General features: G+C 40.0%; 1 protein-coding gene across 1 annotated transcript in view; it reads right to left on the reverse strand.

The window, feature by feature from the left end:
* Camta (Calmodulin-binding transcription activator) overlaps positions 1-16,204 on the reverse strand; it is a 705,348-nt gene that overhangs the window by 361,990 nt on the left and 327,154 nt on the right. Inside the window, exon 6 of the mRNA XM_068226037.1 lies at positions 8,868-8,914. Within this exon, the coding sequence (XP_068082138.1) occupies positions 8,868-8,914 (47 nt within the window). The remainder of the gene's footprint in view (positions 1-8,867; positions 8,915-16,204) is intronic.

Here is a 16,204-nt window from a genome sequence, read left to right on the forward strand (position 1 = left end):
ATGTAAACATGGGAAACCATTTTCAGAGTTGCCAAGAGTGGGGTTAAAACACACTATCTCCTGAATGCAAGCTGATTGTTATGTGACCCAAACTGCGCAGCCACTTGCTTGGTGCATTCCTTGTTCAATTGTCTTTTGGCACTATTGCAACTTTTAAATATTGCTCTGTTGACACTGCAACATTTAACTGGCCATTTCCGAAAACTGGCTGAGGTAAATAGAGACCTTCACATCCCTTGAGGTTTATTGATCATGATACAAAATGCCAAGTGAATTGGAAATTGATGCCTTTTGAAAGAAAATGGAAGTCACCATTGATGCTTTCATAGCCCGTATATGTAGACATGATATAGGCATTTGGGCTTACGCCGTGTCAAGAAAACAAGGTGAAGCCTTTTACATTTCACAGAGAACTTTGCTCTGTGTCTTCAGAAATCTTGACTGTTCATGAGGAAGACTTCTACTGTAATGAGGGTTTGGATTTAAGAATGCTTGACTGTTGGTCGCTGTATGTGGTAACACTCATTCATCATCAGATGGCTTGTTGTATGTTGGCACAGTGCTGGCATGGGAGCTGACAACACCATTAAGCTCCAATTAAGATGTTCCATCACACTGTGTGTGCATGAGAAGTAACAAAGAGGTCGTCAGACAAAATAGGGACGAATGTGGTAGAAGAAATAAATAGAAAATAATGAAATAAAAATTAGGAATTGTAATGAAAGAGACCCAGAATAGAATAGAACAGAGCTGAAGAAAGGAAAGTGGATGATAATGTGAGGCGGTATGGGAGGTAGAGGGGCATAACCAGTTTAGACACGTTATGAAAGTATGACAATTAACCCATAGCCTGGAATGAACCTTCTGGTGATGAGGAATGTACGAATTTGGAAAACACCAAAACAAAATAACAACAGTGAAAGGACAGAGAAGAGAACTACCTATGTAAATCCTTAATGGCTGGCAACCATGTATTACTCACTTGAAGAGCTTAAACATCTTGGAATAGAACATCATGACCTGACAATAGGTCAGCTATTGCTGACTTGTCTGGCTGGTTGAGACAGATATTTCTTCGGTGTTCCTTGATACGAGTACCAACGGACCAGCATGTTTGGCCAATCTAAACCTTGTAACAAGTACAGGGAATTTTGTACACTCCAGGGTGTAATAGTGAGGACAATTTGTCCTTGCTTTTCCCTAAACTGTGAGAGATTTTAATGACTGTTCCAAACACGGCTTTTATATTGTGCTTGCAGAGGATCTTTGCAATTTGATCTGTGGTACTGTGAATGTATGGCAGGTAGGTAGTTCCTTTCATTTCTTCTTTCTCTAAGCTGTGCTTAGTTGTCTCTCTGGGATGCAGGGCTCTATGAATCTGTGCATCGTTGTAACCATTACCTTTGAATGTGACTCAGTGTGTCCATCTCCTCCTGGATATTTGATGGCTCACAAATTTGTGTCGCCCTCATGGTAAATGTCACGAGAATGCCCTGCTTTTGTGCTGGATGGTGGTGAGAATCTGCATGGAGACAGACATTTGTGTGCATAGGCTTACGATAGATGGTATGTCCTAAGGACATGTCCGGTTTCTTTCTTATTAGAACATCCAAGAAGGCAACCATCCGACTCAATCTCTATATGAATTTAATTGAAGGGTGTTGCTGATTTAGCTGGCCGCGTGGTATAGGGGTAGCATGCCTGCCTCTTACCCGGAGACTTCGGGTTAGTTTCCCGGCCAGGTCAGGGATTTTTACCTGGACATGAGGGCTGGTTCGAGGTCCACTCAGCATACGTGATTAGAATTGAGGAGCTATCTGACGGTGAGATGGCGGCCCCGGTCTAGAAAGCAAGGAATAACGGCCGAGAGGATTCGTCGTGCTGACTACACGACATCTCGTAATCTGCAGGCCTTCGGGCTGAGCAGCAGTCGCTTGGTAGGCCAAGGCCCTTCAAGGGCTGTAGTGCCATGGGGTGTGGTTTGGTTTGGTTTGGTTTGGTTTGGTTGCTGATTTAGGAGGTTTATAAATAGATGAAGTTTCTCAGGTCCTTCTGTCCATACCACAAATGTGTTGTCAACAAACCTCCACCAACTCATACGTTTGACGGGCACTGAAGCAATAGCCTCCTTCTCAAAATGCTTCATAAAGAAATTAGTCGCTACTGACAAGAGTGGATTTCCCATAGCCTGCCTGTCTGTTCATAAAATTGCCCACCCCACAAGAAATAGCTGGAAGCCATGCAGTGGTGAAATAGCTTAGTAATTTCCTCAGGGAACAGATGTTCAATGAGAGTCATGACCTAGTCAATCGGCACTTAAGTGAACAAGGACTCCACATCAAAACTTACCAGAAGTGTATTAGGTAGAAGGGTTATGGTTGCCAGCCATTAAGGGTTTACATAGGTAGTTCTCTTCCCTGCCCTTTCCCTATTGTTATTTCATTTCGGTGTTTTCCAAATTCGTACATTCCTCATCACCAGACGGTTCATTCCAGGCTATGTGTTAAGTGTCATAATTTTATACCGTGTGTACATCGGTTATGCCCCCTCCCATACCTTCTCACATTATTATCATTCTCTGGTTTTTCTCCACAAACTTTCTTTCCATTCTTCAGCTCTGTTCTATTTTATACTGGGTGTCTTTCATTCCACTTTTATTTTATTACTTTTTATTTATTTCTTCTACCATATTTGTCCCTGATTCATCTGATGACCCCGCCCCCTCTGTGTGTGTGTGTGTGTGTGTGTGTGTGTGTGTGTGTGTATGTGTGTGTGTGGAGCTTAACTGGGCATGGTGTATATATTCATACGCTGAATGTTACAGGGCAATGAGCATCACGAATATATACGTACTCGTCTTTTACCGTGAATATCTCCTGGATATGACAAGCTACTTTGCCGTGTCATTGTCGTCTTAATTGATGTTTTTCCCGCACGATGGCAGCAAATACCACATGCCATGCTTCTTGAAGCTTATTTGTTTCTATTTTACAAGTGTGTGGTGCTACTTGTCCGCAGTAGGCCAAATATGGCAGCATCTAGTTCAAAGTGTACGTTCAAAATGCTCAAAGAAGACAAGATTATTCAACACTTAGAGAATGATTGTGACAATTTATCTTCTCAGAAATATGAAGATGAGTGGTTTGGTACAGATGAAGGAGAGTCTGATAGTGAAAGTGGTTCAGAGAGTGAGAATGAAGAACAAGATGAACAACATGACGAATCGGATGAAGGCGAAGTGCTAGACATGTTTCAACCTTTCCTGCCATGTGGTGTTTTATGTCAGAAATTTGTATTTTCTGTTACTAATGGTGTAAATGTGGACTTCGACGATGAATCCAATGTGTTGGAATATTTTGAACAGTTCATAGGTGATGATATGTTTCAACTTACTGCCGAACAGACCAATGTCTATACTAAAGAGCTTTTAGAAGCCCATCCGAACTTGAAACCATGGTCACGAGCGAGAGATTGGGTGGATACAAATCCAACTGAGATAAAAACTCTAATTGGACTTCTAATGCTGCAGGGGATAGTTCATAAGTCAGAAAACAGTATGTACTTCTCAAAATGGAAAAGTATCGCAACCCCTTACTTTTCAAAAATTATCTCTGAGAAAAGATTTCATCTTCTCCTGAAGCTCCTTCATTTCTCCTACAATTCCAAATTTGATCCTAACCTGCAGGACAAAAAGCTCTATAAAATTCAACCGGTACTTGATCACCTACAATCAAGATTTTCTTCCGTATACACTCCTGAGCAAAATATGTGTCGGTGAGTCCCTCCTTCTATGGAAAGGACGATTGGGCTGGGTGCAATTTATTCCATCTAAAAGAAGCAGATTTGGCATGAAATTCCATAAACTTTGTGAAAATGGGTCTGGTTACCTGTTTAATTGTAGTTTATAATGGTAAGGACACAGTGTATGGTCAAAGATATCCTGGTGAGAATATTTCGTCCAGAATTGTACTAGAACTTACTCACAACCTTCTAGATAAAGGGTATTGCCTCTATCTTGACAACTGGTATATTAGTTCAAGACTAGTTGACACATTGTGTACCAGAAATACTGATGTTGTGGGGACTATGAAAATCAACAGAAAGGAATTCCCAGACATGTGAAGAGGGCCAGACTGCAGAATGGGGAAACAATTAGAGTCTTTTGTAAAAAGCAAATGATCATGAAATGGAAAGACAAAAGGGATGTTACCTTAGTCAGCGCATCCATGATGACAGCATGAGCGATGTTTAGATAAGGATAGGAGTAATCCATAAACCATCCCTTGTTCTACATTACAACAAGAATATGGGAGGAGTGGATAAAAATGATGACCAAGTTCCCAACTACAAACTTTCCAAAGAACGCTTAAAGAAATATTACCAGAAGATGTTCCGTTACCTGATTGATCTGACGTGTTTGAATGCTTTTATAATTTATCAGAAAAAAGGAGGACACCTATGTAAACTGGATTTTCAACTGACTTTAGCAGAGGACTTATCTTCAACTGGAGGAGTGGTAGAACAGCAGCCAAAAGGACGTCCTTCAAAATCACCAACACCTTCTCGACTACTGGGGCGCTGCTTGCCTGATTTCATTCAGGGTACATCGTAGATGAGACCCACTAGAAGATGTATAGTGTGTTGGAAGAATGAAAAGAGTCCATGATCTGGTGCCCTGATTGTGAGAAGGCACTTTGTACTGCACCGTGTTTCAGGTAGTTTCATACAGACAGATCTCTGCAGTTCTAGTGAGGCAAATGACGTAAGTGACCGTGAAGTTAATGTACAATCTTTCACAATGTCACTAGCATGATGTGTAATTCATACATATTCTTTCTTTTATTTCTTTTAATTTTAGCTGCTAACATATGAACAAAACACTCAAATTTCAACCAAGTAAATGACCTTGCAGTTAAAAAAAATGGTTCAGAATGTCACATGCATATGATATGATATTTATAAATACCCCTTGCTTTTATTTGTTTCAACTTTCGGCTGTAAAATATGGGCCAAACTCTCAAATTCCAACCAGGTAAATAACCTTGCAGATAATGTAAAAATGGTTAAAAATTTCTCTAACATTAAAATTAATTCATTAAAACTCCTTTATTTTACTTTTTGTATCACAAATGAATGATATTAATGATATTACTAATTTTTTCTGCCTATCCTGCTGTGTAACAACAATCTGCTGAAAAAATACACAGGGAAGGTTACACCAAGCACATCAATAATACCCAGTTAAGAGGTTAATGGTGTTGTCAGCTCTCGCTTGGAATGCTAGCACTATGCCAGCATACAGCAAGCAATCTGGTGACGAATGAGCATGCCACTTGCAGCTACTAACGGTCAAGCATTCTTAAATTCAAACCCTCATTATTGTAGAAGTCTTCCTTGTGAACAGACAAGATTTCTTCTGATGATGCAGAGCAAAATTCTCTGAAAAATACAGTTTCACCTTGTTTTCTTGACACGGCATAAGCCCAAAAGCCCATATCATGTCTACAAAATAGATGTGTTTTATCTGATGTTAAGTCAATTTGAGGGATTAGCACACTGTCCAGCAGTATCTCCACTTATTATTTTGACAATAAACCTTCATGAAATCCACCCCAAAAACAATAATTTTCCCACCAGAAGGAATGGAATGTCATTACCTATGATACATTTTAGAAGACAATTTGCACACATTAATGAATGACTATTTGCCATTGGGGCTTTATCCCATATTAAGCCATGCTAATCTAATATTGTCAGCTGTTTTGGAATTTCATTTTAATTCAGACACTGAACTCTCATTTAAATTTAGAGGAATTTTGAATGCACTGTTCAACCGCTAGGCAGCAAAACAGCGGCTATTCCTGTCCACACGACTCATATAACATGAAGCCCTAAATTGAAGCAATTTTGTATTATATATCGTATACCGTACATTTTTCTAGTGACCCCGGGAACATCAGTGAAAAATGCATTCTCGACATTTGTGCTGTTTTGTTTGAGCAGGTCAATGATTTCATTAATAATTTAAAGTTGTTCCTGGTTTATTATGAGTACATGTTGGCCAAATCAAAATTGAAAATTAGTACGACACGGAGGATCAACTCACTTTGCTAACTACCGGAATTGAAGAAGTTCACAGCCTCAGTGTTAACAAGAGAAAAAAAGTTAAAATTTATCCAAAATTATTCATGCTAACAAAAATAGGAGGAAATGACATGGAGAAGCAAATGTTTAATCTTATACAAAATCACTTCAAGCTAACAAATATAGGGAGAGCTACAGAAGAGACTGTAAAATTGTGCTGAGTAACTTCTTCTTGGCCAAGCGAATCACTACAACACAGGCTGAGAAGCAGAAGTACAGCTGACCAGGAAGATGTCTGACTGCGCATACGTGTTTACCCCCTTCCACATCCTCCATCATGCCACATGCCTCAACATGCTCACGGTTCAGGTGGCCTTGAAGTACTAGCGAGCACTTTGGCCAATCAGAATACTAAATTTTTCTTTAATTATTTAAAAATATACAGCAAGAAATGTTTATGCCTTTAAAGACACTCAGCAAATCTACAGGCCAAGGGCTCTTGTCGGAATGCTTTACAATGTCAATCGGTCCAGCAGTTCTCTCAAACTTGCAGTAAAAACATTCAGATTAGTGTTTTAAATTATATATATTCCTAAAAATAGACTGAAGCAGACATACATGAAGAAAACATAAAATATGAACTCTAGCTGAATTAAAAGTTAAATTGAATAGATGTGTACATAGATTATTTGTGAAAGTAAAAACAAATAGAAAAGAGGAATTTTAGTTTACACCAAATTACCTTACAGGTAATTCAAAATTAAAATGAAATTATTAATAATAATAATAATAATAATAATAATAATAATAATAATAATAATGACTTTACGTCCCAATAACTACTTTTGCACTTTTCGGAGACATCGAGGTGCTGATATTTCATCCCACAGGAGTTCTTCTGCGTGCCAGTAAATCTACCGACACGAAGCTGACGAATTTGAGCACCTTCAAATAACACCGGACTGAGCCAGGATCGAACCTGCCAAGTTTGTGTCAGAAGACCAGTGCCTCAGTCACTCAGCCCTGCTAAAACGAAATTATTTTTAAATATTTTGGATTTGTTACGTCAAAAATTTAGAGAAAGAGACAGTTCTGTCTAAAGCTATATTATGATTGTTATATTACAGAGATGCACTGAGTGCATAAGGTGGTGAGGTTTCACTTTTACCATCATGAAAGGGATATATCCCTCTAGATTTGTAAATCATGGTTGAAATATGGTTCTCAGTAGAGTCTATGAATGAATAGACGAAGTGAACACACTTGACCTCCTTCCTCTCAACAGAGTACCTCCCAGCTTCAACTAGCTCTAGCCAAGTGTTCACAAACTGGTATTCTATACTGGCAAATATACTCCACTCTCACTCTTGTAAAAGCCAAGCTGAGTGGCTCAGATGATTGAGGCGCTGGCCTTCAGACTCCAGCTTGGCTGCTTCGATTCTGACTCAGTCCAGTGGTATTTGAAGGTGCTCAAATACGTCAGCCATGCATCGGTGGATTTACTGGCACGTAAAAGAACTCCTGTGTGACTGAATTCCGGCACCTCGGAATTTCCATAAACCGAAAAGTAGTTAGTGGGATATAAAAACTATTATTATTATTATTATTATTATTATTATTATTATTATTATTATTATTATTATTATTATTATTATTATTATTGTAAAAGAAAAATTACAGTGATCCCATGATATTTCAGTCATTTCTGATTGCTGATATTCCTTTAAGTGATTTTGAGAGTAAGAAAGTAGTTCAGTATTTCAGTGTTTCAGCTCTTTATCATCAACCCAACAAATTAACACACGAATGATTATGACAGCCACTTAATATAGATATCGTCGGAATTTTGGCAGAAGTTACTAAGTCCAAAAATATAGTTTTGAGATAAATGAGTTTTAAGAAAACAGTGATATATGATTCTATAATACTGCGAGGCTATTGCACCTTTTAGGCTAGTTCTTTTTGCAATGCCTTCTACTATATTACATATTAAGTGATTATGTCCACTGAGTCACTTTTGCCTGGACGTCAATCTTCAAAAATGGACTTCACAGTAGAGGGTAGGGTTCCCAAATCCCCAAAATGGTTCATTCTATTAAAATAACGACCACGCCGGCATGTAGAATATGTTTTCTTTAACCCAGTAGTGCATTTAATTCAAATTCATAAAAAATGGACTTAGACACTTCTGCCTGAACGCCAACGATATATTACTGAGACCGACACATCAGTCACTTTTATCTACACAGGAAATTTTAAAGATTGTTTTCAAATAGCTTTCTGCATTTTACCAATAATAATTAGTAAATTTCTGACCCAATAAATGAGTAGACAATCGTGCTGTAAAATCAGTGTCAAACTTTGTTTAACTCATCCCATGCTATGGTCTCTCATAATAAAATATTTCTTGTTTTACTCTTTAATACACATTTGTCCAATACATATTTTCCCAATAAACTTGTGCAGATATAACAAGCAGTGATTATGGCAATTTGCAGTAAATGTTATAATTTAAACTTGTTCTAAAAATACAGAAGTGTACCCTTTCATTGGCGAAGTGTTGATTAACTTTTGTGTATTACCTAGCCATGAAATCTCTACAATAATATCCTCTTTCCTTTTGGTTGTGGTTGAGTTCAGGGACTTCGAAATGTTCAGCTAATCATTTTTTGTGTAAGAAAGTATATATTGCTGCTTCTTAAATTCATAACATGAAAAGGGAGGACATGGCTTCTTTAAAATACATACTAAGAAAAAATAATTTGATTGATAACAACACTTACTGATATTTCCAGCTCATTGTTCAGGTCAGGCTCATCTTCGCTGAAAACTGAAGAGGAAAATAAAACATTACTTTATTTTGCAAAAAATTCCACAAATTTTACACACAGTTATAAGGCTGTGTCTACAAATTATCCAATAACATTTATTTATGTTTTTGTAAGCCATATTTTAAAATTATTTTTGTAACTGGCAAGATTAATTCCATAAATTATTTTCACAGGCACAAACATGTTTTATATATAATACATGTGAAAACATTAGAATGACCATATAGCAGAAACATGTTACTTTGAAAATGGCATATCTTGCACGAAAACTAAGATAAGACCTATATAGAGTAGTTTCAAAATAGGGACGGATTTTGGGACCTGAATCTCTTCAATATTAGGCATACAGTGAAACAAATTTACTTCTAAACATGTGGCTTACACTAACAGCATAGTCAAGTTGCAACACTCAATCCTTTGGAATGTCTGAAAAGCAATTTTGGGCATGGTGACTAGTTGGACAGGTAGCCCACATGCTGCTGGCTTAAGGTGGAGCAGGTAGGAACTAGCCAGCTTACCACATGTAAACTCTGATTGAGAGTAGCTGGTAATTGACCCAGAGGCCTAGCTGGGGACACTGAATAGGTCATCAAATGTCCAGGCTTGCACAGAGCACTAGCTTGACAAATACATAGTAAATATTATGTTCATGATGTCAGTGCTTAACAGGGAGCTTGAAATTCTCTTCTTCCAAAACAAGTGACAATACTGTCAGTATAAACATCAGTCCTTAGCAGCAGTAACTGTGTCAGGCAGAGTGGGTCTATACAGTTCATTGTGTGTGAGCAGAAAATATTGTCAAGAAGGAATGCTGTGTAGTTCAGCAAAAATGGAACATTATTTACCTAAGGAACAAGCATATTTTACATTTACCCATGATCAAATAAAAATGTCATCACAAAGAACAACCACAATTCCTTCTAACTATCAATTTGATACATTCACTAACATTATACAAACAAGTCCAGATCAAAGATGGTTACATGTAAAACTCTTACTTGGAGACTGTATATTAAATTTGTGATAAACACTGTGAAAGTGGAAATTATACTTTTACTCTAAGATCTCTTGTCACCCAAGTTTATTTCATTTTAGTATTTTCCCATAATCATTTGTGATTATACCACATGTGTATGACAGAGCTCATCAGAGGTGTTAACAAAAGGACTGCCTCGTAGGATTCTTCTTAGTTTCCTTGCTTTGTTCATGCCAACCTTATGATTAGCAGCCAGTCATTTCATAATATAGTCCATCTGGTTTACTGTCATTCCACACAAAACCAGTGATATAACAAATTTACTTTGGTTACATCCCAGCTTGAAACTACTTAACCCACATTCTTTTCCCAACACATTAACAAATTTAGGGAGAGTGTGTATGTGTGTGCATGTGCATATATAATGGTCTGAAATATATACACAGTTCTGGAATTTATATGGTTGGTAAGAAATAAATGAATAATTCTTGATTGGAATTGGGACTACATTTGCACAAAGCTGACATAAGATTAGATCAATAATAAATCTATTTAAGTAGATTTCTCTAATAAACAGTACAAAATATTGTACACTAATATGTTGCCTAGTCTTTATATCTTCCAAATACTTGCATACATAAAAGAGAATGTACACAATTTCACCATAAACTCAGATGTAGGTATAATACTAGAAACAGATACAGTCTGCACATAAAACTACACAAAACTAAGCTGTTTGAATAAAGTTGGAGTTATACAGGAGCGTATTTGTTTAATAAATTAGCAGACCACATTAAGTGTATAAAATCACATTTAAAACTTATGACAGAATTATTCAAATTTTTTTGTACCGGTAAACATTTTTGTTTTCTATTGAAGAATACTTAGGTCTTGAAGATTAGCATATACCGGGTACTTTCTCGTGGACAGTTGAGATTTTTTTCTGATGATGCAGAGCACAGTTCTCTGCAAAGCGTAAAGAATTTCACCTTATTTTCTTGACATGGCATAAGCCCAAAAGCCTGCAGTATCAGTGTGTTGTTTATTTCTAATTCTTTACTAGATTGTATATTTCTCTCTTTTTTCTTTGTTACCGTAAATACGATTATTGACATGATCAGTTGGATGGAATAAAATACAATATAATCAGAGTTGGGAGGTAACTGAGTAAAAGTAATCTGATTACTTGTAACAACTACATTCTTAGTCATTTCTACTTGTAATTGTTACTTTTTACGAAAAGATCGTATTAACTCAAAATTTACTTCTTGAAATAAAAGTATAATTGTTACATTATTGTAATTTATATGATATATTGCACGAGAGCAGAAAAGGGAAAAATAAATTCTAATAACTTTTTTAGTTCTATTTCTGCTGAACCAATATTTTCTCCAGTTCTGGATGAGGTACTTTCTTACCCCTCCAGTACTTTCATATATATCATACTTACCCCAATGATGTTCTTAAATTTAAACACAGGTATTCTTTCAAGTGCTCCTGTTGGGCATGTTTTCAGTAAATGCAAAGATCTATTCCCCAAAGAGGTTGAGGTTATAAAGAAATTTTAAGAACCAATTATAGTAGATGGGCTAAGTATGTTCCAAAACAACGGGTGTACATCAGCATTTTCCCACACTTTTGGTGGAAAAATTTGAATTTTTGCCAAGTCAGCATTTTATTTGGTGCAGGCAAGGTCATTGACCCCTAGTTAATGACATCACAATGACGTCAAACCTTACCTACATGAGCAGGCCTTATGAAGTCACAATGACATCTTAACCTAACCTGCACCCATGGACGCTAACCTAACCTCATTGGGTTAGGTTAGGGACGGAGGTTTATTTTGGGAGGGGTGGTGGAGAGGGTCCTATCCTCCTTCCCTGGGGGCTGCCTCCCTGCCCTCTACCAAACATACGGGAAGGAGGAGAAATTGCTCTCTCTCTCCCAATTATAGTAGATGGGCGAAGTATGTTCCAAAACAACGGGTGCTACATCAGCATTTTCCCACACTTTTGGTGGAAAAATTTGAATTTTTGCCAAGTCAGCATTTTATTTGGTGCAGGCAAGGTCATTGACCCCTAGTTAATGACATCACAATGACGTCAAACCTTACCTACATGAGCAGGCCTTATGAAGTCACAATGACATCTTAACCTAACCTGCACCCATGGACGCTAACCTAACCTCATTGGGTTAGGCCTGCTCCCGGTCCTCGACCAAAAATATTGCCGGCTTCTTAGCCAAGAGCCAGGCATAGCCACCTTCCTTGCAGAAAGTGGCAAAAAGCTGACCTAGGACCTAGGGGGATGTTTTCATTCCCCTTCCCAAAGGGAATGAGCGGGCCACCTAGAGGGTAACGCCCTCTCTCTGGCCAGGAGAGATGATGGGGTTGTGGAGATTTGATGGAGTTCGGAGATGGGTAAAGGGGGTGATATTATTGAGGAGATGTGGTGATGTGACCTCTTGCCTAAGGGGTGTAGATCTGCTCTGTGGTTTTTATTGAATTGTTATTACAGACATATACACCGACTGAGCAAATGTCATGGGATAGCGGAGCACTGATGTGCAGGTGTGTTGTCTGTGCACCACACGCCCCCTTTGCCAGCGGCAGTTGTATAGGAGACCTTGTGAGCAGTGGCTGTTCATGTGACAGGTGTAACATGGAACGTCGTATGGTGGTCGGTGCCCGACGGATGGGAAGTGCGATTTCGGAAGTGATGAAGGAATTCGGCTTCACACGATCAACCGTGTCCAGGGTGTGTCGTGAATGGTTCAATGCGGGTGTCACCGTCCACAACAGACGAACGACCGGCCATCCAGCCACCCTCGATGACCGTGACCGGCGACATCTGAGACGGATTGTCAATAGTGACAGACGGGCAACCGTGCAACAAATCACGGTTCAATTCAACACAGGCCATGCTAGACACGTCTCCCAGTGAACAATCCGTAGGAACATGGGTTCTATGGGGTATGGGAGCCGGCGCCGCACACGGGTGCCACTGTTAACCCAATGTCATCGGGCTCGACGACGCGCATTTGTCGCCAGTCGCCAGGGATGGACACTGGAACAATGGCGTAACGTGATATGGTCGGACGAATCATGATTTCAACTGCACCATGCTGATGGGAGACACCGTGTATGGCGCAGACCACATGAAGCGATGGATCCCGCCTGCCTCGAAGATGTGGTCCAGGGCGCTGGTGTCTGTGTTATGGTCTGGGGTGCTTTTTCCTGGTATGGAATGGGCCCCCTAGTTGTTCTGGAAGAGACTTTGAATGGTACGCGGTATGTTGAGCTGCTCGGAGACCATCTCTACCCATTTTTGGTCCTCCAGCGCTCAGACGGTTCTGCGGTGTTTCAAGATGATAACGCGCCGCCACATCGCTCCCACGTCGCCCGGGAATGGTTCCAGGAACATGCAGCGGAGGTCCAACGACTGCCATGGCCACCCAGGAGCCCCGATATGAACCCTATCGAGCATATCTGGGATGTCCTGGAACGCAGGCTCCATGTCATGGATTCTGCACCCACGAACAGACCAGCATTGGCGGCCGCTCTGCAAACGATTTGGTGTCAGCTGCGTCCAGAGGACTACCAGGGACTTGTCGACTCCCTTCCACGGCATCTCACTGCAGTTCGCAGGACCAGAGGAGGCCCCACACGCTATTAGGTGACTATCCCATGACATTTTTCTTGCTGGGATATGAATACATAAGATGAAGGTTAAGTGCAATGATGTGGTAGAAGGAGGATAGGTTCGCGAGGGATGTGAGTAGGAAACGGAGAAGGTTGGATGTGGGTGGATACGATAAGGGGTAGCTTGGTGGGGGGTGGATAGGATCGAATATGTGGACTTGAAGTTTGGGAAGAGTGGTCAGGCCGGGGACGGCTACGAGTAGTGTTAGGGCGGTTGGCAAGTTGGGAGGGGGGGGGGGGTGTGAGAGTGGGACGGTTCGATGTGATGATGGCGGCCGTAGAGGTTGATTCCTTGGTTGGTGAGGCGTTCGGCGTCTTCAGATGATGGGAGTTGTAATCTTACTAGATAGGTAGGTCCTTCTGCATTGCGGATCAGAGATGCTATCCTTATGGGTAATCCTGCCTGTTTGAAGTTCTTGGGTTATAGCTTCAGTTGGTATTCCGGGGTTCACTCCTCGGACGACACAGATGAAGGTGCTACTGAGCTCGGGCGGTGGTGGTGAGGATGTTGGGCTTGCTGTATTGGTAGGAGTACAACTTGTGGTTTCGTGGGCGGGAGTCTGGAGTGTATTATGAGATGTTAGTTGAGGAGGGGTGAGAGGAAACGTCATAAGAGGGGAAGGGTGCGACATGGTGGTGGTGGTAGTGGTGGTTGTAGGAACGTTGAGGAAGGGATGGGTCGAGGCGCGGCTCCATAATACTATCTGCAGAGCTGCAGAACCACCACAATGAAAGATATACAGTAATACTGTATATAGCGATTAGCGATCCCATCCTTCATATTGATTGTTTATATCGAGCCAAAGATCGATACCCATACAGTTGCTGGTGATCTGGCAACCCTGTTTAGAACTGTGAACGACAGAACCGACAGAACATTAGGCGAGCACACTTAACTACAGCTTTCTTCCGATAGATGGCTAAGGGTCGGCCATAAGGTTCTGTATGAACTGCACGCCTTGCAGTACGTCTGACCTATTCCCGTGACCACAGAGTTAGTAAATAATACAAAATAATACACTAGACAGCGCCACCATCCGTGAGAGAATCTCTGCAGCGAGCAAGCATGTTATAATCTCAACTGTTTGGGAAAAGCTCACTCCAGTGTACTCTTCAGTGTAAATAGAGAACTTATAAAAACTGTGTGGATATTGATATGGTTTAAAATTCTTACATGTCAACATCCTCAGATACTGCAGTATAGTTGTGATGCTTCTGTTCAGTAGAAAGAAAGCCCAAATAGCTCCCAAATTAAAACAAATCAATAAGTTGTACAGATTTAAGAAAGAAGTACGTACGTACTTCCTTGAACAATAAGTTGGAGAATAAATCGATAACCACTGTGTACCTATTTTTCCACCTAAGTTTATTTTATTTTTAATATCTTCTTTTTTCCATGTAAAATAATGATATTATGATGTAAATCAATAATTGTAAAATATTCCTTGTTATATATGTAGGCCTACCGGTCGGTCGGTCGGTCGGTCGGTCGGTCAGTCAGTCAGTCAGTCAGTCAGTCAGTCAGTCAGTCAGTCAGTCAGTCAGTCAGTCAGTCAGTCAGTCAGTCAGTCAATTAACATTCTTCAAACAACGTACGGTACCTTATGATTGGGGGTATGTATATTTTTCTGTCTTTGGTGTAAATGACCAGGACTTCAGCAAAATTCTATCCAACGACCGAAAACATTGTCTCGTACGAAGCGAATGAGCAAGTTCTGAGGCCTACAAGGATATACAGTAATCATGACTATGTTTCTCCGTAATGGTAGTGAATTCTTCTGAGTTAGATAGTCATGACAATGAAAACAGAAACGCTAGTACCATCAGATGAGATTCCCCTCCATTAAGAAAGCCGGCTGCAAAAGATGTATGCAGGTCTCGGAACTTTTGTAAATAGGAATGAGTCGATAGGTCAACATTTTTTCCCCGGCAAAACCAAACAAACAGTAATCACCTTTGTTGACTTCAAAAAGGCGTATGATTTCATATATCGGCAGACCCTGTTCAACATCTGTCTGTTCGGTCATCAGCCCAGAGGCTAGTTGGATCCTCAAATAGCATCACCAAAGGCTATGCAGTTATAGGGAAACCACAAAAACCAATGGCAGTACCAAAATGAGGCGTACTAGGCAAGATGAGGAGTGAGGTAGTTTGCCATTGCTTTCCTCACTGGGCCAGACAGTGCTATTGTAGCACAACTAACCCTATGAGCAACACCTTTCATGACACTCAGACACACTGGTTGTGCTCTGAATGTCATTAATCAGCACAACCCATACCCCAGCAGCTTCCATATTGTCACAGCCATGGATGAGACTGGGACTTCAGTGGAAGCTACACTTTGCTCTGGCCTGTACTAGAGGAATTTCAAGTCGACAGGAAAACGAGGGAATTGATTAAACAAACTCTGACCAACACAAGATCAAAAGTTAAGTTCTTGGGAGAAATTTCCTAACCGTTCGAAATCAGAACTGGTGTCCGACAGGGAGATAGATTATCCCCACTACTATTCAATTTAGTTTTGGAAAAAGTGATTCGTGAATGGAGAAAAGAAACTAAAGGTATAAACATTGGCAGACTTCTTAACGACAAAATTCACCTTGACTGCTTAGC

Source organism: Anabrus simplex, chromosome 2 (assembly GCF_040414725.1).
Source record: "Anabrus simplex isolate iqAnaSimp1 chromosome 2, ASM4041472v1, whole genome shotgun sequence".
In the NCBI taxonomy this organism is placed as follows: Eukaryota; Metazoa; Arthropoda; class Insecta; order Orthoptera; family Tettigoniidae; genus Anabrus; species Anabrus simplex.